The 27,240-nt window shown below is 41.4% G+C and overlaps 2 protein-coding genes across 2 annotated transcripts in view; one reads left to right on the top strand and one right to left on the bottom strand.

Annotated features, from left to right (window-relative positions):
* Positions 1–20,199, bottom strand: part of parp1 (poly (ADP-ribose) polymerase 1) — a 34,640-nt gene extending 14,441 nt beyond the window's left edge. The window contains exons 1-10 of the mRNA XM_061241945.1: positions 19,965–20,199; positions 15,937–16,099; positions 14,841–14,956; positions 12,679–12,893; positions 4,635–4,725; positions 4,432–4,548; positions 3,665–3,841; positions 2,478–2,634; positions 1,503–1,643; positions 74–316 (exon numbers count right to left, since the gene is read on the bottom strand). Coding sequence (XP_061097929.1) covers positions 74–316; positions 1,503–1,643; positions 2,478–2,634; positions 3,665–3,841; positions 4,432–4,548; positions 4,635–4,725; positions 12,679–12,893; positions 14,841–14,956; positions 15,937–16,099; positions 19,965–20,087 — 1,543 coding nt within the window. The 5' untranslated portion in view covers positions 20,088–20,199. The remainder of the gene's footprint in view (positions 1–73; positions 317–1,502; positions 1,644–2,477; positions 2,635–3,664; positions 3,842–4,431; positions 4,549–4,634; positions 4,726–12,678; positions 12,894–14,840; positions 14,957–15,936; positions 16,100–19,964) is intronic.
* Positions 10,400–11,362, top strand: LOC133128145 (adenosine receptor A2a-like). Its single transcript, XM_061241453.1, has one exon. It carries the CDS (start codon positions 10,439–10,441, stop codon positions 11,360–11,362), a length of 924 nt encoding a protein of 307 aa, XP_061097437.1. The 5' UTR covers positions 10,400–10,438.
* Positions 20,200–27,240: the final 7,041 nt, after the last annotated feature.

Raw genomic sequence — 27,240 nt, 5'->3', positions numbered from 1 at the left:
CAGTTTCCTCCTACCCCTAAACGCATGCTCTACTACCAATTACCTCTTCCCTCTACGTCTGTCCCAACCTTACCTTCCTCCTCCTTGACTCTGCCGGTGCTCTTCCCGGCATTAGCTCCGCTGGTCTTGGAGGCTGTGGTGGGGGCAGGGGTTTCAAGTTTGACCTCTGCCCCCCAGGGGGATATGGCATGGAGGAAGATGAGCTCCTGCAGGGCCTTGCCAGAAGACTTTATGTCAGTGAGGAACTCCTCAGACACCACCCGCACGCCAGCTGCCTTCACCTCCTCCATTTTCTTGCTCAGCTTCTCGACCTCCTCTGATGAAAAGAAGACCGCACCGATACATCACCACAGCCATATATAGTGCAGTCCCTATGCGTTTGGACAGTTGGTACAATTTCTGTTCAAAATTAATTAACTGGACAGTTTGTTTCACAGCTGCTTCTGAACAGTCAGGTGTATTCAATGGCTTTGTTAGTACAGGTATAAGAACAGTATTTCAAATTCAATGTGCTGGACTACAGAGCCAAAATAGCAGCAATTGTACCAACTGTCCAAATACATAGTAACTGCATAGTTGTCTTTTTTGCCTGGACAAATCCTCTCTACAATCACTGTGACTGCCAGCTGCTCACAGTATGTCTGTTGAGGTAAAAACTCAAAAGCTACCTCAAGTAAATGCATATTTGGGACGCACACTAAAATAGTAATTATGTCAGAACACAGTTGTGTGCTGCAAAGATGATGAATGATGACAAAAGTAACAGTTGGTGGGTATGGTCTGAGAAACACACAATCCAATAGAACCAGCTGCAACGGGACCAGAGGGGAGGCGGATGCATAAAAGGTCAGATAAACTGGTAAAAATTAAAATGAACGCACTGAACCGACCATTGAAAAACCCCCCAATAATTTTGTTTTTTTCCCTCAAAAGCTTTGTTCCCATTTTTTCTAGATTTTACAGTTTGGTGACAGATGGGAGGTCTAGTAGTCCTACTATGCACCATGAGTGAATTAAATGCGCAGTTTATGTACTGCATTAACATAAAAGTAGGCACTCCACCAGGCTATCCACCTCCATTACAAACTGAAACTGACATTAACATTTAAATGAGGATGCCAGACAATCAGGCAGCCAAGGGCTAGAATGGGAATTAGAAGGCAGTTAGCTAACCAGCTTATGGAAAGCTTGCACAGTGCCCAACATATTACTTCAATGCACTTTATAATACATTTTTTAAAATGTTACATAACTACATCACATGGTTGACCCAGTACATGTCAATGCTTTGCTACTGGCAGTGGCCACTGTTAAAACAAGCATGAACATTTGTGTTCAAATAAATTGTGGTTTGAATGCATTTGTGATGTTTTGCGACATACCTTTGAAGTAAATATGGGCAAGGGCAAGCTGCTTTTTGATGCCAACGTGTTTAATTACCCAACATTTCACAGCTAATGTTTCCGATTTAATTTCAGCCCTGTGGGATGGCAAGTACTCACTCTTGGTGCTGACGCAGACCGAAGCTTTGTTGGCCGTCCCAGTGATCTTCCCTCCCAGCTCCTCCACGGCGGCCTTCAGCTCGTCCTTGTTCTTCCCCAGTTTCCCCACCGCCAGGATCTTCATCCCCGTCAGCGGTTTGTCTGCAGGACGGCAACACAGGCGACACAGGCCAGAGGGGCACCATGCAGCACTCAGACAAAGACACCGTTTATGTCCCTGCACTCTTCCTCACACCATTTGACATGGCTTGTCTTCGACAACCTCCCCTCATTAAGCCAGCAAATAAGGAGACTCAGGGTTCATCATAAACCAAGACCCTGGAGGCACATGGCTGCTTCAAGGTGAAGAGTTCAATGGCTTTCTGTGATTCAGTCCTCAACAGCAAAAATCCCTTGCCCTTTTTACCAACTGTGCTTGAGCTACCCAACACATACACAGTATGAGTAGGACAGACCCATGTCTGAAAAATAACGTAGAGGTTACTATTTAATTTGACCAGGAACCCTAGTCAAATCAATCCACCCTGGATCAAGGTATTACCCCGATGGCCGGAAAACTGCCCTAAGTAAAACCCAGGCGTTTTCACAAAGTAATAACCACAGCGTATGCACAAAAAAGGGCTTGAAATGTGTGTAATTTATGTGTGTAAAATGTGGGATTTATAAAAAAGAAAAAAGAAAAAAGAATAATAATAAACTTGACGAGGTAAGTTCAACATGTTCAAATAACTTCCTTTAAATCATTATGTTGCCCAATCTTTTGAATTTTATTGACATTGAACTTCTGTCCAACAACTTATTCCCATCTATTTAATAAAACAAAGGTACCAGCATAGCTGAAGTACAATGACAAACATATGTGTATGCTAAAAAAAACAGATTAAACAATTAAATAAATAAAACTGAACTGAATATCTGACTGAGTTCTGTGGATATCAGGTAGGTGTCCATCTGCAAAGCTACAGTTGATCTTACCTGATGGTATGGGAGCAGGCGTGGGTTCAAGAGGGGCACTAGATACGCCAGCAGTAGATGGCGCAGTCTTTGGAGCGGACACGGCCTCAATTTTGGGGAACAGCCGGTCCTGACGCTTAAACTTGAACTTCTTGAGGAAAGGAATCTCGTGGAATTCCTAGAGAGACATCAAATCTTCAGATCAATCAAATATGTGATTTGGATTAGCACACAATGGGCGTACAGAATTACTCATAAGAGGGTCGGCAGGATTGAACAATGTGACCAATGTGAAACTGACGTAGGACATATACAGTGAGGTCTGTAAGTATTTGGACTGTGGTACAATTTCTGTTCTTTTGGCTCTGTACTCCAGCACTTTGGATTTTAAATGAAACAATGGAAATGAGATTAATACGCAGACTGGCACTTTAATTTTAGGGTATGTACAGCCATATTGGGTGTTCTGTGTAGGAATTGCATCCCTTTTTATACATTTTGGTTTCACCATGTAGTAATTACAAGACTTTTTATATGTAGTCCCCATTTCAGTGTTTGAGACAAGTCAACAATGTCAAATAAGAGTCATGTTTTGTATTAGCTTGCATATCCTTTGCATGCTATGACTTCCTGAAGTCTGTGACTTACTACATCATCAGTCTTGCTTTCAGGTTGTCCTACAAGCGATATAAAAACTGCTTATATTTGAATGGATCGCTATGGGAATTGATACCTTGGACCCTTGATCACTTAAAACCATTTCGCCAACAAATGTATTCCATACTATATTAGCATAATTTACAGCTGAATCTAGTCCCACCCCCCAATTCTCATTGAGGTCCAATCAAATGCGTTTTAGTATTGTTTCTTGGACAACCAGATTCTGATAGTCAGAAATCAGTCAAGATGAAAATATAATAGATCGATCAGTCAGGGTTTTAAGGCAGGGTTTTAAGTGGCTACTCTGTTTTCCTATGGTGCACTAGTTACATTCTCATTCCCAGTATTTCAAACTTCCTTTGCCACCAATACTGATTACCACATCAGTCCATACCTCAAAACTGTAAATGGCACTTGCCAATGGGCGCTTCTATGTGAGGAGACACCATTTAAAAAAATATATTACAAAATATTTGTGTCCACCAACTTATAGTTTGGCTATTTTAAAAAGGTAAATGAAGCATTTAAAATTGGAGTGGCTTGCTTACCTTGGGCGTGACCCAGTCCTTGCGGTTGGGTATCTGGGTCTTGAACACACACTTGGTCCAGGCAGAGATGTCACCGTTGCAGTAGTATGCATCGCTCTTGAACACCAGCTGGCCCTCGCATTCCTCACATGGTTTCAGAGCTCCAAAGGCCATGCAATCTGCTAGACTGTCCATGATCTGCAACACACACAGACACACATAGAAAACATTGCCAAAAGTCCAGAACAAGTCTTTTAAGTGTGCCATGCATATGTACATGACGGATCCTAATGTAAGCGAATCATCCCCGGATACCAAGAACAGTACACGGCCTCTGGCCCTGACTTTGAAGCCAGAGAGCCCATAATCCATTGCTCCATTGTTTATAAAGGCCATATCCTCATTACAAGCAATTTAGGCCTTAAGTTTTATTACTGGTTTAACTGATTTTGTTTTGAGAAACCTGTCGCAAAAAAAAAAAAATATATATATATATATATATATATATATATATATATATATATATATATATATATAAAGTAGCCTAAAAATTAAAAACTGGCAACCCCAATCCAGAATTCTGGATGAAAGCTGGGAAAAATTAAACCACAATCAATTTCCATGGATGTGCTTTCATTGCCTTTTATTCTCTCTTAATTTGAGTAATTTTTGCCATTTTTAATCCATCCTTTCAGAGGATGTTCCCTCTGATCGCTTATTTTATTGATGTGCACAAATTAATTTTGTTCTTTCAGCAAACGGCAAACTCGACAAAGGAAAATACTTACGTTTGACTCGCCTGAAGGGACGTCCTGTCCATTAGCAATGAGCAGTTCTTTCATATCGTTAGTGGAGCAGAAATTCTTTAGCTTGTCCTTGATGCTCCAGATCAGCTGGCTCTGCTCCTGTGGGGAAGAAGACCGGCCAGAGTTGTCAGAGAAGTCCAGTGTCAGAAACGGATGTGACATTTGCTGATGAAAATGCCTCAAACCTTCAATCGCATTTCAAACTGCTTCTCCTGTTTCTCATCCTTCTTCTGCTTCTTGGCTGTCTCGCCATCAACTTCTTCTGCCTTCCTCTTTCTGATGGAAAGAAAAGTAGATTTAAGATAATTTTGCAGAAATTACACAAATTTTTTTCAGAATTTCAATGTCGGGCCATCCGAGAGGCAAAAACAACTATCTAATGAAAAACTTATGCCAAACAATTAAAATGTCTTTGTGTTATAAAATGTGTTCCACAGAGACAAATGTGAGAAAGGAGGAAGACTTCAAAATACACTATTGCATGGATGTTATAAACTTGTCACACAAAATACATAATTGTTCCAAAGACATAAAACGGCACTATTTCAAAACAAGGAAAGCTACTGCTGCATTCAATAAGAAATTCAATAATTGTTCCAAAAACATGACCCAATAACCACATTCGGTGAACATTTTCAGCATGTATATTGACCACTGTTTTCCAAAAGATCATACAACTGCAATTAGAAGTTCCCTTACAGCATTTTACCAGATCAAAACTACGTCAGCAAGGCTAGACAAAGGTGTTTCTGTCAGATTGTTCCACTCATCAAGGTTGAGTAAATAACACTGTCCTTCAACTACCACAGGAATTAATTAGCCTCCACAAACAAACACGGGCTGACAACTTCCGCCACCCCAGGATTAATTAAGGTGTTTTTCCCCCATTTATTTATTCATCGGCCATCTCAGTGGCCCCTCTGTCCGGCATTGTCCTTTCATCCTCCCATGACAGGTCACGAAAGTCCTCTGGAGGTCACACTTACTTGTCCAAGGAGACCGCAACAACAAAATCGGGACAAGGGGGGCTCTGGACAAAAAGTCTATAAAAACCCAGAGCCCGTGCCGCCAAATGTGACTATAACGTCATCCAACTGAAAATCTTTTTTTATTTCCGCCAACCAAACAGGTAGCATGAGTAAAAATCAATATTGATACGCTTCTCGCAGGTGCAGTGAAACGTGTATGCTGTGTTCTTCAGAGGTCTCTGCTACAGCTGTGCTCAGACCCGGTCACCCGCGGTCCTCTGCACCGGTCACACTGCGGTCTCTCTGGTGAGTATGACCGACACCGTGCATACGGCCATTCAGGCAAAAGAAAAGGGGCTGCAATACAGCTACCGTTTTTAGCTGCGCTGTTTTTGGTTGATTTGTGCATAGTTCATGCTTTTTCTGTTGCAGCTCTGAAAGGAACACAAAAGGCAACCAGCTGTTAAACTAACAAAGGTTCATAAGGAAAATAATAGAAATGGGAAAAACATACGACAATATTATTTAAATATAATGACAATCATTAAATTAATTGAACATTCATTAAAACTAAAAGACTGTTGACAGTGCAATACAAGCCATTTGACAGTTTAATGGGCATGTCAGTGGCTTATGCTTTGTCGTGTAGGACTTCTTGGAACTTGAAAGTAAAATACATTCTATTCATTTTAATTTTAACTAATGAAGTCATCTATGCTTTTTATGCCCAGTCAGGATATTAAAAGGTACCGATTAGTGAGGTGGATGAATGAATTGGCAGAGATAAGCCAACATTCCTTCAACTACACGTTCCCTCTGAAGTTTCTGTACAGTGTTTCTGTGGAAGACTATGACTGTGAGCGCACAGGCCATTTTTGCATTAAGAAACATCCCAAACTTCTTTCTGAATTAGCCCATGAAAATCAGAATTTAGAGTGGAGGTTGGACCTCTGTTTTGATCTTTTCTAAAGCGGTTGACACACAAAGGGTATTTTTATGTATGTTTGTACACACGGGACAAAGTGAGCTATATAGCTGATTAGCTCCATTATCTCCTGATCAAATAAACCTGTCTGCACAGTTTAGTCCTCATCTGTGTCGGTTCACTCCAGGGCACACATTCAAAGGGACTAAATAAACCAGATTATGTAAATGCATCTATTTAACAGGGAAACTATATATGTTTACTACTGGAGTGAATACAATTGACATAAAGCCTAAAAGAATTAGAGGATTAGTGGATAGATACCTATATAAAACTAGGACCATCAAATTTACACCAAATGGTATATCCGATTAACACCAAATGGATTAAGCAAGTAGAACGGCACAACTTATACACTCAGTGAGCACTTTATTAGGTAGTCTTAGACTTAATGGTCTTCTGCTGCTGTAGTCTATCCACTTAAAGGTGTGACATGTGTGTTCAGAGATGCTCTTCTGCATACCACTGTTGTAATGTGTGGTTATATGCATTACTCTCACCTTCCTGTCAGCTTCAACCAGTCTGGCCTTTTTCCTCTGACCTCTCTCATTAACAAAGCATTTTTGCCTGCAGAACTGCAGCTGACTGGATGTTTTTTGTTTTTGGCATCATTCTCTGCAAACTCTGGAGAGTGTTCTGCTTGGATATCACAGGAGATCAGCAGTTTCTGAGACACTCAATCCACCCTGTTTGGCACCAACAACCATTTCACGGTCAGTCACATTTCTTCCCCATTCTGATATTTGGTCAGAACAACAGCTGAATCTCTTGACCATGTCTGCATGCTTTTATGCATTTAGTTGCTGCCACATGATTGGCTGATTAAATATTTGCATTAACAAGATGGTGTTCATATGCAATAAATAGCTCACTGAGTGTATATACACATATACAGTTCTGCGGGAAAAAATGTGTTAATGAGAGCGGACAGAGGAGAAGGGCCTGACTGGTCAAAGCTGACAGGAAGGCAAATTATCACACATTACAACAGTGGTATGAAGAAGAGCATCTCAACACACAACACATCAAAAGCTCTAAGTGGATAGGCTACAGCAGCAAAAGACCATTGTCTAAAAAATTAGACTAATAAATACCCAATAGAGCGATCACTGAGTGTACACTCACTGAGGACTTTTTACGAACACCTGTACACCTATTTATTCATCCGATTATCTCATCAGCCAATCGAGCAGCAGCAGTGCCATGCATAAAATCATGCAGATAAAGGTCAGGAGCCTATGAACGAAGATCTGATCATAGACCAAGACCAAGTCCAATTATATCAATCTGCAGAAAGAAATCCGGTGGATGTTGTTGCTTTAATAATCAAATTAACAAATTATGAGCTCATTTGCTACACTCTGTGGCCAAAAAATATTACTCCATCAGAAAACACCATGGACATTTTTTAAATATTAATTTTCATGGTTTATGGCTGAACTGTCCCAGTAAAGAAAAGAAAAAGTGGAGGTTAAAAACATGAGAGCTGGATGATAGAGAAATCAACAAAATGGAAGAAGACAGCGTTTATGGCAGTGTTCAAAGACTGGTTAAACGAAAAGAAAATGTCAACAGACTTTGACAGTTACAGGGCAGAAAACCTCAATCAGGTGCTGTCGTCATTTCATGCATCTGTTCAAAATTCCAATGGTAAAACCTACTCGATTGCCAGTTGTATTGTGCTACCATCAAATCCAGCAACTGGGTATTTAAATCTGTAAGTAAAAACCTTTGCAAAAACACACCACCCCGCCGCTACAGATGTGCGGCTCCTCAGTTGTTCAGAGGTGCTGTCTTCAAACACAGAGTGGACTGGTCCGAAAAGTGTGGATCGAGGTACAGCTGGTAAGATGAGACAGTCAATGGAGACTGAACAAGAGACTCTTATTTTGAAACGGGATGAGAATGGCAATGAGTACCTTTCTCTAGCCCACAACACCGAGACCAAGAACCACAAAGATGGCAAAGATCCATGTAAAGAAAATTACAGAAGGTGCATCTTCGCTGAGCCAGACGATCCAAACTGCGCCGTTGCCAGTTTTAAAAAGTATTTATGCCTTTGCCCTGCTCATGCTAAAGCTTTCTACCTTCACCTACTAAAAAAATACCAACAGCTACTGAACAGACAAGCAGTGCGAGACTCTCGTGAGCCCATGGGGCACAATGTCCTTGTTACCCCAAATCAGCCAGGCAGCCGGGTTTTCAAGGAGGTACACCAATCACAGCTTAAGGAGCACAGCTGTCCAACTCTCAGGCTGGTCTTCAGAGTAGGAAGATAATGTCTGTGATGATTACAGATAGGGAAAAGTGGAGCAAGACGCTGTCCTCCAATCCAGGCAATGGCAGCAGATCTGGTGAGCGCCTCTCCTAGTTCCCTATCGCTACATACTACCCTTAAGCGATAAGCGGTAATGGTGATAATAGTAATATTGTTACCAGTTGCACCATTAGTAACAATTGTGTTTCCAGGAGTGTCAACTGCAAAGCCTCGACAAGAAGGAAACGTGAATGAGGACAGAAACGTGAACATGAATATTCCCAAAGAAGTTCCATTCACCTTGCCTCACTTCACCAGCAATGGAAATGTTCAGTTTTACATCAATTATAACACTAAGTATCTTAAAGGTAGAATAGGTAAAAACATTTGTGTTAAAACACTGTGACAAGATCATTGTAAATCCCTTCCTATCATTGAAAAAGACTCACTGACAAGTTGACTCACCCTGTGCCTGTGTTTATAGTCCTTAAATTTGGGTCTCAAAATATGCACTCTGTACTAAAACATTGTATAGCTGTAATAATTCAAGCTCATAGGTTGAAAATTTGTTCACACAGAAGGGGTGGAATAAACAGTGTAGTGGTTTGAGCGCATTTGTTGCTGCAATTCCTCTCTTGACCGTTAGAAATCCAAAATGACCTATTGTACCTTCAAGAAGGTTACAGAGTTTGCATTGCTATGGATGCAGTTTCAATCTAACAGACTATTTATTTTTAGCAGAAGCAATAAAATAATTTTAAATCAATAAAATAAAAATGTAAAATTAATATTTTGTGTCAAATTCTTGATTTCTTTATTAAGTAGACATGTAATATGTGCGATAATGTACAGTGAGCTAGTCATTATTGCAAAATAAACCCCTTCAGGGTGATTCGAGTCCTGTTGGGGTTTATTTCGCAATAATGACCAGCTGTACATTATCCCTGACACATACTCACTATGGCGTAGTAGAGGGCAATGTATTGTACAAAGATTTTTAAAAATGACAAAACAGAATTAATGCAGAATTAATAAGAAATATGTTCATTAAAAATCTTCTATCAGGGTCCCTCTCAGGTTAAATTAAGAATTCACCAAAAATATTATAAATGTATTTTCAAGAGTGCCTTGGATAGCATTTATTTTTGTCTCAGAATATGCTAAAAAGTTAACTATATAATAATTACCTGTACACTTAATGTATAAAGACTTCCTACCACATTAGCTTTTAGTAAAATAGGCAATAAAAATGAGCAGAATATACAAACTAGTGTTTAAATTGCAGAACATGCAATGATTGGATAAACACATCTTTAAACCATCAAAATTCGGCAAGTGTGTACGTGGCAAATACACTGTAAATGCATAATGCATAATTGCATCATTATAAAAGTTTTCATTTGATGATGTACAAAACAAAATTTTTTTAGTTTATTACTATAAACATTGTACCATATGTGATTAACTTTTCCTTCAGGGTTCTGGGGATTGCTACCTTTGTACCTTTGAGGTCATCAACTCCCAAATAAGCTTGTATTCGGCATTTATAGTGTAAATCGGGAATCTTATTTCTCACACCCAGTAACCGGAATATGAAATGGTTTACAATGAAAATGCCTTCATCCCTCAAAAGCTACCGAGCCCAGCCTGTTAGCAGTAATTCTGCACTTCTCTCACAGGTTACACCAAGAGGGTACGGAAATGAACAGCTCCTATAACTCCACGGCCTTGGCCGCTTCACCAGTCACAGACCTGGTGCTCTCCATCAACGTGCCCTACATGGTGGCCGAGCTGGTGATCGCTGCCCTATCGACGGTGGGAAACCTGCTGGTCTGCCTGGCCGTGGGTCTGAACAGGAAGATGCACACCGTCACCAACTACTTCCTGGTGTCGCTGGCCGTGGCGGATGCCTGTGTGGGCGGGGTTGCCATCCCCTGCGCCATCCTGACGGACATGGGCATCCCCCGGCACAACCTGTACCCGTGTCTGCTCATGCTCTCCGTGCTCATCATGCTCACCGAGAGCTCCATCTTCAGCCTGCTGGCCGTGGCCGTGGAGCGCTACCTGGCCATCTTCCTGCCTTTCCGCTACCAGACCCTGATGACGCCCCGCAACGCGCTCCTGGTCATCCTGGTCACCTGGGTCCTGTCCTTCCTCATCGGCCTGGTGCCGCTCATGGGCTGGCACAAGACCCCGCCCGAGACGGGCTACTGCTTCTTCGTCTTCGTGGTGGACATGACCTACATGGTCTACTTCAACTTCTTCGGCTGCGTGCTGGCGCCCCTGGTGATCATGTTCCTGATCTATGCGCGCATCTTCGCCGTGGTGAAGCGGCAGGCCAGGCGGATCGCAGCCGACCGGGTGCAGGGGGAGGCCCAGGCCAAGAGGGCCGCCAGCATGCGGAGCGAGGCCAAGACGGCCGCGTCGCTCTTCCTCGTGCTCTTCCTCTTCACCGTCTGCTGGATCCCGCTGCACATCATCAACTGCTTCCTGCTGCTGTGCCCGAGCTGCGCCGTGCCCCTGCCCCTCCTGCTGACTGCCATCATCCTCTCCCACGCCAACTCCGCCGTCAACCCCTTCCTCTACGCCTACAAGATGAAGGCCTTCCGACGCTCTTTCAAGGCCATCTTCCTCTGCTGCAGGTTCGGGGCAGACCAGGACGACCGGACAGAGGATGGAGACACAACCACTCACAGGTCCTGACCAAATGATCGTGCGCCTAGTCGTCCAATCGCGTAAGAGCACCTATTCACGACAGCGGAGTGGTATGCCAGCATGAATGTGACTGGTACTTTTACTTGAGGATACTTTTACGGTACTAACCGAATTGCTTTGATACTACCACGTACCGAAAAACGCTGTTTCAATGCCAAAGTAGATCTAGTCAGCATCAGTAAGCTAATAAGCATGCTTGTCCAAGATATAGACTGGTTTAACATTTTTGAATGATACCCAGCCCTACAAACTGGTTCATAACTGTGAGAAAAGTAAGCTATATCATTCATTCAATTCAATTCAATTTAGAGGCAAACTTTGAACTGAAATATATTTTGGGGGGAAAAAATGTGATATTGAAATATTTTATTTTGTGAAAAGATTATTTTCTACTAATTACTCAATATATTTTTGTCCATTTTTATTTAAATTTAATTGGATAATAAAAAAAATGGTTAGCTTTGGTGCAGGACAAAAACTGCACAATAAAAATATTAAACAGTATACAGTGTCATGTCTTAATCGTTCTGATATTATATAATCCAATGTATGAGTTTGTTTTTTGTTTTTAAATCTATATTGTGATATCATATTTTCACAATAACAGAGTAAAAGATTGTGACATGAATTTCCAGCCATATTGTACATCCTGTAAATACTGTAGCCTACAAAGCAGGCTCACAGCTGTAGATTTGAGTGCTCACATTCGCCACCTGGTGGTGGTTGTGCAGGAAACAAACATAAACCACTATGCATGATGGGTAATCTTGCTACTAATAACTAACCCGCCTGTTACAGGCCAAAATGCAATGCGGCAACACCCTACTGTCTGAACATCACAATGTTTTTTCCTGAAACAGAATGAAACATGAAACCACACAAGAATTTAGCTAAAATAACCAGCATGTAGACAAAGATTGCTGGACTGAGTTGCACACCCCGAACGATAGGTCCTTTGGTGAAGTTGCGGAATCACTTATTTGGGTTTGACTCAAAAGCGAACGGGTCAACTGAGGTCCATGAAAGAGAAGCAAGTCTTTAAGAATGGCCAATGACTGACAGATAAAGGTCAACCCAAGAGACAAGACACCAATCATAAGATACCTGATCCTTATTTAGGTCTTATAAAAATGAAAACGACATCACCAAACATTTCACCAGAATCCAAAAACATTCTCTCAGTCCAATGGTTTCAGACATTGTACACATTCTGATGAAGGTCTAGCACCGCAACGCAAATTCACACAATTTTTGTTACAGTATGCAGTTGTTACATCGGGTTTCATCAGTATGAAGGTGCTCACCCTTCCGCCTTCACCGCCGGCAGCCTCTGCTTCAGCTCCTCCTTGTCCTCGGCTTTGAGCGCGGCAAAGCCTTTGAGCTGGGCGCCGCTGCAGTCGGGCCTGAAGGCCAGCTCCTCCCGCCGGCTCACGAAGCAGGCCGTGTGGTACCAGCGGTCGATCAGGCCCAGCTGCGGCTTCTCCGGGTCCACAGACTTCTTGGACACACGGATTTGGTCCTGGAGGACGAGCGGGGAGAACGGTGGACGAATTACCGCACGGGGCCAATTTTTCATGATTAATCAGGAAATTACATTACTCTCAACTCAATGGGGTGCTTTCACAGATTAGCTTAATCCTAGACTAAATTTAGTTTTGATAATTGTATTTCATGCATAAATAAATAGAGAATCTCCATTCAAAAGTTAACTTAATCTAGGACTAGGCTTAATCTGCATCTGCTCCTATATGTCTCATTTGGTAGCAGCAGACTTGGATATGTCATGAACACAATGTATGTCTAATGTACTTTTATTTATGTTTTTATTTACTTATGTTATGTTACACAAGATACAGTGGCTAAGGCAGAAATGCATTTCTGGGCAGGCCTGTGGAAGAAGTTGGTAGGCTAACTAGGTAGGTTTTGTGGGAATACCTAAAATTAGTTTAGCTCCTTGGAGCTAATCCTATGACACTACTGTATCACTAATGGCAATGCACTCATCATCTCAACTATACCAGGGTCATTCCTCAAAAAAGGGGGCCTTTCATTTTTGAACATTACATTTCCTCTTGTTTTTTTTTTTTTTGTTTTTTTTAAAGTACAAATTTCAATGATCGCCTCTTATCTCAGGCTGCATGATTTTTTCTCTTGCAAATCTCTGTTCATTTTTAGATTTATGTTTTTTTAAAAAACATTTTTATTATTATCTCTTTTTGCAACAATTATGTCAGGGTAACTGACTTTCAAGTTTTATACAAAAAAACTAACATTTAAAAGGGAAAGCATCCCAGCATGTCAAAGTTCTTAATAGGCCATTGTTCCTTTTATCCAGTCAAAGGGGCAAAATGCTATTTATTTTACAATTTCTTCTTCTTCCTTTTAAAAAAAATCAAATTAAGCCCTCTAACAGGATTGACACTGCGATAACAGGACTGACCAGACTAACCAGGTTAATGGGATATAATTACATAATTCAGTGTTACCATTTGAGTTACATATTTTGTAACATGTTTGATAGAGATTATATAATTAAAGTTTGTAACTTTGTAAATGTTTAATGTTTTTCTAGGGAAGAAAACAGCATTAACAGGACCTCTGGAACCAGTGTAGAGCATCAGGACAGGGGTTCACACCAAAGTCCTGCTCAATAACACAAAATGGATCCCGGAGAGGCGCAGGGCGTGCTGGTATCCCCAGTGACTCTGCATTCATTTGTGTATATGGGTGACCACCTTGAACCCTCACTTTAAATAATAAAATAAAAACTAGGAGACCATGCTGTCCTCTAACACCGCCCCAGACCACAGGGTGTACCACGCACTGGAATCTGGCGTCTCAGCAAAATGACCCACCCCACAGCCCATAAATGCCCATTCATCAAAAAAAGCATCGCAGCCCAGACCTGCTAATTCTGGAGAATATCTACAGCCCTGAATGAGAGCATTCACTGATCCACATTCCCATATTGTGCAAAATGACATTTCCTTTGCGATTATAAAAAAAATTGAAGGTCTTAAAAACACACTGTGAAAGTATCAAAATGCAGTCCCTAAATAAAGCCAAACAATTAATATGTAAAAATGTGCATTTAAACGACCCATTTGGAATTCTGTGAAGTTGACATCACTACAATACACTCATTTGTTTCATCACAGCCCACCTTATAGCTGAGACAAATCCAAGCACTTGGAACAGATGCGTTCAGTTAGTTGAACCTGTCAGCCAATTAGAGCAGAGGTCTGTTGATGTCCATTAGCTCATTGATTTCAAATAGCCTTAAAGAAACAGTCACTGAAACAGCCTGTTCTTTGTAAAGCTCATGAGAGGCACTGGAGAAAGGACATGTAAAAATAGATGGAGATTGTTTTTGGTACTTAAAACCACACAAATGCCTTCTTAAGGATATCAGGACCTAAAATAAAACACTGGAAAATTCACAAAAAAAGGGAAAGGTTGCCATTACTTTCTCTATTTTCTGCTCACAGCCCTTGCAGGTGCTCCGGTTTGACTTTGCGTACTCCACTGCAAAGTCATTCAGAGTCTTCTCTCCTTTGGCTCCTCCTTTCTGTCCACTCTTTCCTGTAAAACAAAGAGGACATCAAGTTTCGCAAGGGAACTCTTCAAATGTAAACAGTTTATTTGTGCTTGTTCTTGGAAGCAGGCAGACAGTATGACTTTAGGTTACATGAATGGAAGCAGAAGGTCAGATGGAGAATTGTTCCCGTCACTTGAACACGTGGGTTCAGCCAAAGGTTCAGAATACAGGCACCAGGTCTTATGTTAAACCTTGTGTAAATTTGAGGCATACCAATGTATTCCGAACCTCTAAAAATGGGCAGGCTAGCCAAATAGCAGGAAGCACTACAGCCTGTATTCCTCATGACAGGTATAATCCATAAAATGTCCCAGCAGGATGACTACGGCTTTTAGACTTGGCTGCAGTTGTTCCTTTTCAGGTTCACATTTGATATGCCATTATTTCTACACACAAATGGTAATAAACATACATACATCAATAAATATAGCTAAATAAATGATCTATCAACATCCATAAAATGACACCAATTACAATGAATAGACTTGCTGTGATCTCTAGTTCATTGACTTATATGGAGTTTACAACACATAAACATACAGCTCATATTTTTTGTAAATGCACAGCTCCACTTTAAAAAGCGCCCCAATTTATGTACTGAACCAATCAGCTCATGGAGTGCATCCTTCAGTGGCCATACCCTTGCTGCTGCCCAGATTTTATTGTTAGCTATGTGAGAGTGAAGAATTATTTTTAACTACATAAGCTGAAGCAATGCAGCAAATGCTTTGTATAAGCAAGGCAAATAAGCAAAATGACAGATGATGGTGAACAGCCATTGAAAATGTAGTTCACACTGCACCTTCATTTTGCATGCCTGCATCAAATACTTTCTTGCTAATGGACTTTGCATCATCCCATGCATTTAAGATTGCTAATTTTGTTGCTAAATGTTTTAATTCACTTTTATTGAAGAATTGTTCAAATGGATTAAAAATGTCACACAAAAGAAAGAACAGTTTACCTCCGGTGGCGCCCCCAGACTCAATGGCTTTCTTCACCTTCTCCTGGTCCTCCCAGCGAAGGCCCGAGAAACCAGAAATGTCCGCCGATGACTGCACTGCTGCCCGCAGCCAGAAACAGGAGAAGTGATGCCAGTGTGGGACTTTACCATCAAACATGGGAGACTGAGGGGAATCAAAGAACAGCGGCAACACAACCATCAATATCCTCATTAGTGCCAACCTTATCAAAACGAGGATTCAGTCAGAAATCACTTAGGTTCAATTAACCAGAATGTCCAACTATTCAGGAGACAGGGGTCCTCAAAGTTGACCCCTATTGGACCCCCCCACACTATCTAAAGATACACATCTGCTTCAAAAACACAACAGTATCGTTCACCTATTATCGGAAAACTTACAAACAAGTAACCACATACACAAATTTTGGTCCAAAATAAAGAAATATGCAAATTAGGTGTTTGCAAAAATAAAACTTCATTTGTTGCTCAACGGCTAGTAGGCACATCATGAAAACAATGTAAATGTAAAGCAATGTAAAGTGTCTACCCTCTAACATATTTAATTTATTTGTTTTTTTAAATTAAGGCTTAAGGACAAAATATTTGGATATTGTATATTTATTTGTTTTGAACCAAAAGTAAATAAATAGTGGATAACATTGTTAGTAAGCTTTCCAATAATAAGATTAATAATTATGGTGAGATTAGTATAATTATTTACAATTTCTATCTTTGGAGTCGATTTTCTCAAAACCTGATTTTGTACAATATTACAGGACCATTTTTCTCAGTGTGTAGTCATCCTATCTTTGACTTTGCATACTGTTACTCCATAACCAGGAGAGTGTTTTTGAATTATTTTCTTGTTATAAGCTTTATGGGCGGATACAGCATCACAAAACTAATTGTTCTAATCTTCAAATATGTCTTATTTAGAATCTGAAAGAATTATAACAATATCTTACTTGGTTCAGGTTATAGGCTGCTACAAAAATGTTCAAATTTGTAATTTCCGCCATCTTGAATAAAGTATGTAAATGAGGTAATTTACATAAACAGAATTTATATATAAGTCCTCATTTACATTTAATTTTTTTTGGCATTTTAATCCAAAGTGGCTTCCAAGACCAAAGACCAAAGATGCATTTCCGGTGGAACATAACCTTAACAAGATTTTTGTAATGAATTTTTTGGCCCTTGCTCTCAGCCAAGTGGGTGCTATGATGATACGCATTGACTTTTATTTTTATTTTTTTTGGGTCATTTTGTGTCCACAATGTCGCATATTGGTCTTTAAGTACAGGGGGGGGTCCAATATGGGAGCTGTGGTCGGTGATTCTGGCTAATCAAACCACATTCAAAACACTCTCCTACACATTAACGTATTCAACGTATTCGTAACAAATTCATTCCAATCTAAAATGCTAATGTCAGAAAGTGATCAATTTCTAATGGTATTCCATACACAGCCATCTCAGGACTCTTTTTATCCATCCATCCATTCATTCATTATCCTAACCCGCTTATCCTGAACAGGGTCGCAGGGGGGCTGGAGCCTATCCCAGCATACATTGGGCGAAAGGCAGGAATACACCCTGGACAGGTTGCCAGTCCATCGCAGGGCACACACACCATTCACTCACACATTCATACCGACGGGCAATTTAGACTCTCCAATGAGCCCATCCTGCATGTCTTTGGACTGTGGGAGAAAACCGGAGAACCCGGAGGAAACACGGGGAGAACATGCAAACTCCACACGGAGAGGCCCCGGCCGACCGGGATTCGAACCCAGGACCTCCTTGCTGTGGGGCGGCAGTGCTACCCACTGCACCATCCATGCAGCCCAGGACTATTTTTATAAGAAATACAATTAGGAGAATCAGCTAAAGACCAGATTCTCCAACCAAATGACTTATTTTGCATACATCGACATAGGCCTAGTAGGCCAATATGGTAGGTAAACCTGTTCCATATGAATGCTCATGCCTTATGCGTTTTGTTGATATTGCCTGAAGTGAATTCTTAGCCTTCGCTTTTACCACAAACTTGGCCTGTATTTATATCATGCTTGTTTTGGGGGTTAGTCCCCTTAAGTTCTCTCTTCAGCATATGACAGGCATGCGCAATTAACACAATTTTCTGTCTAGTTTCAGATTATGTACCCTGATTTTCATAATACTGCTCAGGAAAAGTTCATAAATGCTAAATTGTGCCGCCTGGCCATTTATTTTCAGTATTTGATGGCTCAATATAACAGCTAGTAGGTACTAAGACTAATAGATATTTTGGTTAAAAACAGCCACAAGGAAAATTAAGTCAAATAGATAATATATTTAAAAAATATTATACAAAGTCAAAGTTGGGTCCGGCCAGGAAATAACCAAAAAGTGTTGCATATTAAATCTAGTAGTTGGTGGAAATGTCTTTATCAAAATGAAACTTTTTGTAGTTAAAAAGGTATAATTAGGCCTACTTATGTAGAAAAAATAGAGTTGTTACTGCTATGTCTTGGCATGTTTTCATCATTTCAAAAAGAAACTTAATTCACAATAAAACATTTGATTGTTTCCTACATAAGCGTCACTTGGAGTAAAGTATCCAAACTTTAAATACGAGCAAATATGTTGGTTAAGAACAACCACATGCGCAATTAAGCGAAAGAGACAATTCATTCAAAAAAATATGTGCGTACCTTCATCAACTGGGTTTTAATAAGGACCATTATAGGAAGTGCTTATAGGGAGCAAAAAATAAATAAATAAATAAATAAATAAAAAAAACTTCTTAAGGAAAGAATAGGTTGAGAATTAAATTATGATTATCATCATTTTTATATATACAGTATTGGGGTCTCAGGGGGCCAAAACAATGACGTAAATGCAATATCAACAAAACTTTTATCTGTACATGTGAGCGAGTTTGTGTACAGTCATATGTGGGAGGGGTAGCATTGAGTCAACAGTACCTACAACATCAATCAAGGATTCAAATAATAAATTAATTGCATTTAACCATGTTTTATAGCTGGGGTGTCAGAGACCCCCAAACAGACCGTGTGTGCAATTTTCTGTAGAGAACTTCAGAAACATGCAGAAATCCTGTTCATTAGCCGTTTTCAAATTATGAAAAGTCATGACGTATCAAGCTGATAAAAGAAATAAAAATTTGAGCTGTTACAGAACATGATGGTTAAGAACATAATACATTATGTTGTCTAGGAACAACCTACCCGGTTTAAACACCATGCTAGTTTAGGAAAGTTTACACGGAAGACTGTAATGGTCATCATCCCGTGATATTACTCTCCTCCCGTAATTCAGCACCGTCAATTGGCAACAACGTTTCTAACAGTAGCCGGCTTTGCGAAGTCATAAATCATTTAATAACAATATGTACTACTAAACTAGTTTGATAGGCCTTTTCATTTCGCCAGCTAGCCAACTCAAGCACGAGATGACGGCTCGATTCAAATCTTCGCAATTAGCTCACAATTTTGCGAATGGCTAGTTCGCCCATTTGCTTTGCTAATTTAGTTTAACTTTTTTGAAATAAAAATTAGCTATAAGTATAGACATTTGTAGCAGCAGCCTACTAGCCAAGTAGCGAAGTAGCTTTTCCAGGAGGAAAGACCTGTAGAATCAGCTATGTAGCCTATTATTGCAAATATTAGAAACCTAATTTTAGATAGCAAAGGAACTAGGAATACACTTGAGGCAACCATGCTCGAGTTAATTGGCTGTTAAAGTTAGCTAGCTCTAGCTCAAAGGAATGTACAACGTGCCCCCCAAAAATCAAAACCTTTCCATTCATCTAAGCAAGCTAACTAACGCTAGCTAAGCTTACTCTGCAAGGCCTGTAAATGGCAAAGAAAAAAAAGACTGCACAATCCTTGAAAAATACATTAAAAATAAAATATTTTAAATAACAAGATATTCAATGTGCACGTCTACTCTAAATGCATTCCCTATACATGACTGATTTTTGCTGCACTGCGTTCACTGAGAGACGGGATTTCATGCCCCTACCTGCACCATTATTGCCATTCGAAGGGAGTCTTTAGCAATATTTTCTTTGCATTTTTTGCAAGATGCCCGTCCACTTTTCGCATACTCCGCTTTGTAAAGCTTGTCGTCTTGTGAATCTGCCATTTTTGTTTAGTTGTGAATAAACTAGTTACAAATATGTTTCAGCAAGTAACTTGCAAGCAATCTTCATAACAATGTATGACCCGCGTGCACAGGCTACCCGCGCAGTCTTTACTCAGACAGGAGTAATCAAACGAAGAGTCGCCTGAGACGCGTGAGATGATAAGTCAGAAAATATCCAACCCAGAGTATCTCGATGGACTACCCCGAACGAACAGCGCCTAATTGTATCCTGGACTTCTTCTTTGGGCATACAATACAGGAGAGGGACCTGTCAGACACAATAGGATTAGAAAACGGGACCCCTCAGGGCAGTACGATCAGCCCGGTACTTCTTAATATTATGATTAATAATGTGTTTAGTAATGTGTCTATTCAGATGAAGAGGTCTTTTTGTATGTAGATGATGGGACATTATGGAGAGGTGGGAATGTCAATTTTGCAGTGGGGAAAATCCAGCAGGCCATTCAGGAAGTGGAATCTGGAGATATTGGATGCTAAATGCAGGAAAGTTTTGAATGTCATGCAGTGTCTCAGTGGCTATGATTGGAGAGCTAGATCTGCACTGATGGTCATTCACTATGCTCTTGTCAGGACTGCAATTGATTATAATTGTATGGTACACAGTTCTGCAGCTGGCACACATTGAAATAAATTAGATATAATCCAGACATGAGTACTGAGACTGTGTAGTGGGTCAGCCATGTCCTTGTCTGTAAGTAGTCTATAGGTAGAACTCTGTGAAATGCCACTTTCATTGAGGAGGAAGAAATTAGCACTCATATACTGGATCACCCTACAAGGCCATGGAGAGGGGCATCTTATATAATGTTTTAGAACCATGTTGGGAGTACTCAACTACGAAAGGTGGATTGAAGCTAGGGGAGTGAGAGAAGGAGATTGGGCTGGAGGGGAGGGAGGTTGGGCTGACTGTGGCAGTGTCCCCTGTTCCTCCCTGGCTATTTCCATGGCCTGTGATTGACAAGGGACTTTTTAAATATGTAGGGGGAAGGGGAGTCTGATATTATGGCCGTATATGTGACCAGATAAGTGCAAAAAATATTGTATTAATATCTGCTTGTTTATACAGACAAATCTAAAGACCCCGTGACTGGTCACACTGGGGCTGCTATAGTTCAGGAGTTTGGAGTGGACCTGTCCTGGAGGCTGTCTAAAGCCTGATTTCTACTTCAGACATCTGCAAGGATCACAAGGGCCCGCATAGCCAAAATGAGCAGACACACCCCTGGGCGAGGGTCTGCACAGCTGTCTCTCGCTGTTCCGTGCACACCCAAAATGTACTAACTCAGGGGCCCAGGGTTTGCCATTCTCCGAGAGGCTTCAAAGTGCCAGTGGTTACTCGATGTATTGCAGTTTTGTAAGCCTCTGGGTCCAGTATTTCAAAACTTTTTTGGATAGGATTTCAGTATTCGGACAGGATTAAATCTAAAAATTGGATATTTCAAAACTAGAAGCTGTCATCCTGACCCTAAAAATTGGATTTTGTAATAGAATCAAAATCAAATGTTGCTTTTTGGTATTTCAAAAAATGGTGGAGATTAGGATAGGTTTGATACTGAAAATCAGGATAATCTTGATCCCACTGAAAGGGTGGATTCAGGATGGATTCAAGGTTGATGTAGGGACATGTGGGACGCATCTTTAATAAATATTTTCATCCAGCAATTGCACATTAATTAACACAAACCCTTAATATCCGTTCTAAATAAAACAATTTCAAGAACCCACAACATAAAAAGCAGTCTAAAGAACTGAAAATTGCAAATATTTTGGGATGTATATTCAGCTATTTAGTCAAAAAGGCAATATCTGGCTAAAAGGCAGGTGCAAATTTATTATTCAGTTATACATTGGATTTTGAAATTACTTTAGCCCATGTATAGTATACTACTGCAGATTAATTGGTCTAATATGCAAACTGAATTACACATTTTCCAACATGTTTGTCTTGTCTTGTCTTATCTTGGTTCTGTCAGGTTCTATGTTTTTCATTGTGAAGTTGTGTCTAAGTTGTTAGCGTTTCTGTTTATTGTTACCCTCTGTGCACACTGTAGTCTGTTTCCTGGTTGTTCCTTTCGTTCATTCCTTTCATCTGTCTTCTGTTATGTCTCCACCTTTCCAATCCTAATATGTACTTCCTTCCTCTCTAATGCCACTGTTTCCACTTGTGTCTAGTTCTGATTCTAGTTAGTTATATGTATTTAAACCCCTTTGTTTCTGTCTTTCATGGCCAGATTGCATCCACCTCTTGCTTTATCCTTCTGTTTTGTTTTGACCCATAGTTTCTCGACCCGTTTTGGCTTATCGACTTTTGTTTCTGGATTCTGTTTTTGGCTTGCTCATTTGTTGTCGATCCTGTGCCTATGACTTCGACTTCGTATTGGATTATCCCTGACATATCTGTTTACTGGGGTTCCGACCCATTGTCTGGACTATCATTGACAAACTGCCTATTCTCTGCTGTTTGCTGGCTATCGACCTACGCCTGTATACTCTGCCAACTAGATAATAAAAACTTTGAACTCACTTCTGTGGTCTCACTACTGGGTCTAGCCTTCTGGAACATGACAGAACAATCTGGCCAGTATGGTCCCAGCGAACCCAATCCAAACCCTGGAGGTTTTGAGACTGCAAGGACAACGCATCGGAGTGCACGAGACTGAACTCTGCGTTTTGAACCAAGACATGGCTCACCTCACCCACCAGGTGGCCGCCTTGGTTAGCTCCTTGACCAACGCTCAAGCCCTGCCGCCCTTGTCTGTTCCTGCTCCTGATCTGGTCTGGTTTCATCCTGAACCTTGTCTACCACTTCCAGAGCACTACAATGGTGAAACCCACTACTGTGCCTCATTCCTGTCCCAGTGTTCGCTCATCTTCGAATTCCCCACCGAACATTCCAGGGTGGCATACATCATCACTCTCCTGTCCGGCTGAGCCCATGAGTGGGGAACTGCCTTCTGGGACTCTGGTGCCCCCGAGTGCTACAAATTCGCCCTTTTCTTCTCAGCTATGAAGAGGGTGTTTGACCAAGCAATTTCTGGATCAGCCACCTCATGTGAACTGTTCCACATCCGACAGGGTTCACACTCCGTCTCTGACTACTCTATTGAGTTCTGGACCCTGGTGGCATCAGCAGATTGGGGTGACACTGAGCTCTGTGCGACATTCCAGAATGGGCTATCAAACAAATTTTCGACCACCTGACTACCTGCGAGCTGCCAACCTCCCTCGACACCCTCATTGACTTGACCATCCAGTGGACACTCGGCTGAGGTAATGGCATGCTGGAAAACCTGACCTCCTCCAGCCACCTCCAGTCCCCTGTTCCAGTCATCCACCCCCTAGAGGCCCTCCTGCACCGGAACCCGAGCCCATGCAGGTGGGGCGAACCCGACTCTCACCACAAGAGAAAGAGAGGCGGATGCTGGAGCACCTCTGCCTGTACTGTGGTGGACCTGGTCACTGCATCAATACCTGTCCGCTGAAAGACAGCTAGGAATCCCCACCTCCACACTCTCTCAAGCCCTCCACACCAAACGCACTCACTGGCGCCCCCTTGGCCGCAGTCAACACTATCACCTCCCCTGTTCTGCTGCAGATCTCCCGCAACCACCAGGAGGAGATTACCTTCAACCCTAGTTCCTGTGGTTCTGGGCAGACCCTGGCTCCTCCAGCATAATCCCCAAGTGGACTGGGTCTGGGAAACCATCACGGGCTGGAGCCTCTACTGTCACCAGTCCTGTCTCCTGTCTGCCTCCAGTCAGCCTGATTCCTGTCCTGCTGTACCTGAAACCCCTCCTGACCTATCCTCCGTCCCGCCTGTCTACCATGATGTTGGACAGGTGTTCAGTAAAACCCAGACCTGCTCTCTGCCCCCTAACTGTTCATATGACTGTGCCATTCAACTGCTTCCTGGCACCATTCCCCCTAGAGGTCATCTCTTCTCCCTGTCTGTCCCTGAGACCTTCTCAATGGAGAAGTACATCGGTGACTCCCTGGTTGCCGGTCTGATCCATCCCTCCTCTTCTCCTGCCGGAGTCCACATCCATGAAGGAGATGAGTGGAAGACGGCCTTCAGTACTGATTTTTATACCCTGTGGCCACTATGAGTACCTCACAATGCCTTTCGGGCTCACCAACGCTCCAGCCATGTTCCAGGACTTGATCAACGATGTCCTACAGGACATGATCTCCAAGTTTGTGTTTGTGTTCCTTGATGACATCCTCATCTTTTCTGCCACTCTGGAGGAACACGTCAGCCACGTCTGCCAAGTGCTCCGCCACCTCCTGGAGAACCGCCTGTTTGTCAAAGCCGAGAAGTGTCAGTTCCACCAAGCCTCCATCCAGATCCTCGGCTTTGACGACTCCAGGGGGCAGATTGAAATAGACCCTGAAAAGACTAGTCGGTAGCAAATTGGCCTCCTCCCACCAACCGCAAGGAGCTTCATCACTTCTTAGTCATCGTCAATTTCTACTGGAGGTTCATGAGGAACTACAGTTCTGTCGCTGTTCCCCTGTCTGCTCTTACCTCCAGCAAAGTCACCTTTTGCTGGACCCCTGCCGCCAACACCACTTTCTTGGAACTCAAGATCCCTTGACAATAAGGTCCATTCCTGTGCCTTCTTCTCTCATTGCTTCTCACCCACGGAGAGGAATTACTGCATCGGCGACCGGGAACTGCTCACAGTTAAGTTGGCAGTCGAAGAATGGCGCCATCTGCTGGAAGGGGCTGACATTCCTTTTGTTGTACGGACTGACCACTGCAACCTGGAGTACCTGAGGTGGGCCAAAAGATTTAATCCCTGCCAGGCACGGTGGTCTCCGCTTCAATTTCACTGTGACCTACCAGCCTAACCTAACCTAACACATTCTCCCATCTGTTCACTGCCCAAGTGAACAAAGAGCCTGCCACCATCCTGCCTCTTTGTACTCTGGTCGCCGCCATATAGCTTGACATCGTCGGCAATATGGAGGAAGCCCTGAGGGGCTGTCCTGTCCTGCACGACACTCCTGGCTCTTTGTCCCTGAATGGTTTTATGTCACAGTATGTGCACTCGCTTCGGGCACACCTGTGCATGAATGAGTATGAGGCTGTTCTCTGCATAGACCTTTTCTCAGCCTAAGGCCCAGTATTTGGAAACGTTTTTGGATAGGATTTCAGTCATCAAAATAGCCCACTTTTAATCAGAAAATTAAAAGTGTGATAAAGAAAGTTGCAAGCCAAAGCCTAGGGATGTCATCTACAAGTAGAACCTCAGAGGTCTGAACCTAAAAAAAAGTCTGGTCAACCAAACAGGGTATAGAAATAGAAGTAACCTATGACATTAATATGAAATGACAAATGGGTAATACTATTAATTGAGGAAAAAATTGATTATGTTATATAAAAATTAGCCGTGGGAGTGAACTTAACTGTTGGTAACGAGTAGCCTACAATGAAAGTAGACTACCGTTTTTGACATAAAGTATGACCAGGATGGAGGAGAGAACTGGTGAATGAGGATTGTGCCAGTTTTACCTATGTCAGTGTACTAGAATTCTACTGGAATTCCTTAGGAATATGTCTCACAATAGCAAAGGACAGGAAACATGATCAAGTGAGTGGTGGCTTGTACCGTATGGCGTAACCCACCAACAAAACCAAAGAACAGTGACAAAAATGCATGATGCATGGCACAAAGAAGTTTAGACATTCGTGCAAGTTTTAAAATAAAAATGAGAAATGTAGTGGATGTGTGTTTTTCAGTTTAAATGGACTGTCCAAATACATACTACCGTAGGACTGAGCCTACTGTACTTTGAGGCACATCAGATGATACTTCCATCCTACCGATGGGCTTGAGAAAAAAAAGAACCACCAGGTGGCAGTACAAGTTCAGGATCAAAAATGGCATATGCCACTGATAATATATATATATCCATATAATGAAATATGTAAACTAAATATACATACAGTACTGTGCAGAAGTCTTAGGCACCCTAGACTTTATTTTATATATATATATGTTTATTTTTTTGTGTGTGTTAGTATAAAAGAACACATTTGAGATTTCCAATTATTCATTTTCCAAAAGATTTAATTTTACAGAGACATTTTTGTATTTAATTTAAAAAGTAACATATTACTGTAAGCAATTGTCTGCAGAAGAATTGTGGAAAGTTCTCAAACATGCTTGGAACAACATCCCTGCTGATTGTCTTATAGAACTGCAGGACTGCTTCACTTCAGAGAAGTGAAGCAGTTTTAACGGCGAAGGGTGGTCACAAAAAATATTGATTTAATTCAGTTTTTTAATGTAAATGTGAATGTATAGTATGTTTATGAAGGACCTTTCATTGAATTATTTTTGAAAGAATCTTATCTGTACAGAATGTTATACAGGTGCCTAAGACTTTTGCACAGTACTGTATGTATATCATAGCATAATGATTCATATAGAAAAGCAATTATAGCGAAAGATCTTCACTGCTAAACCGAATAATGAAATGCAGTGAAAGAAACATTTGCAGTGATGTCACAGACAGAATAACTGGAACCAAGCACAGAATTCGAACAGATAAAAGGGATCTTTATTAACCAGGTCAGACTGTCCAGGTTCAGAAGCCAGCAAACAGGAACACAGGATAAGCAGGTCATTGTGAAGGGGTAGGCGAGCAGTCAAGAAAGTCAAACACAGGCGAGGGTCATAACCAGGAGATCAGTCTGAGAGGGAAGGTAAGAACAGAGATGGGGTTCAGAGGAGAATGGTGGAGGACCATAGGCTGATCAGCGGTGAAGTGGGCAAGGAAACGGGCAAGGCACTAGACAATCTGGCAACTAACATTTACAGGCTATATACACAGGTAATGAGACACAATGAGGATCAGGTGAGTGCAATGAAACATGAGGGAACACGTATCAGGGATATTTTCTTGACATGAAATTCTAGGTTTGATATAGATCCATTCAAGCCCTTCAATAGGCCTAATAAATGGTACATTTTTTGATAATGAAAATGATCCCCTTTGGACACTTAACCCTATCTTAAGAAAATAAGAAAAACTGTGTAAAAACATGCATTCATGATATATGGTTGAATTTATGAAAGACTCTGCCTTTACCAAAATATTTTGTGCTACCTTTGGCTAACGCTGG

This window comes from Conger conger, chromosome 5 (genome assembly GCF_963514075.1).
Source record: "Conger conger chromosome 5, fConCon1.1, whole genome shotgun sequence".
Taxonomy (NCBI): domain Eukaryota; kingdom Metazoa; phylum Chordata; class Actinopteri; order Anguilliformes; family Congridae; genus Conger; species Conger conger.
This window is presented reverse-complemented; position numbering and strand designations above follow the sequence as displayed.

Bases quoted from the DNA above. Each gene is read 5' to 3' on its own strand.
- LOC133128145 (XM_061241453.1), top strand. From the start codon at position 10,439: ATGGTGGCCGAGCTGGTGATCGCTGCCCTATCGACGGTGGGAAACCTG.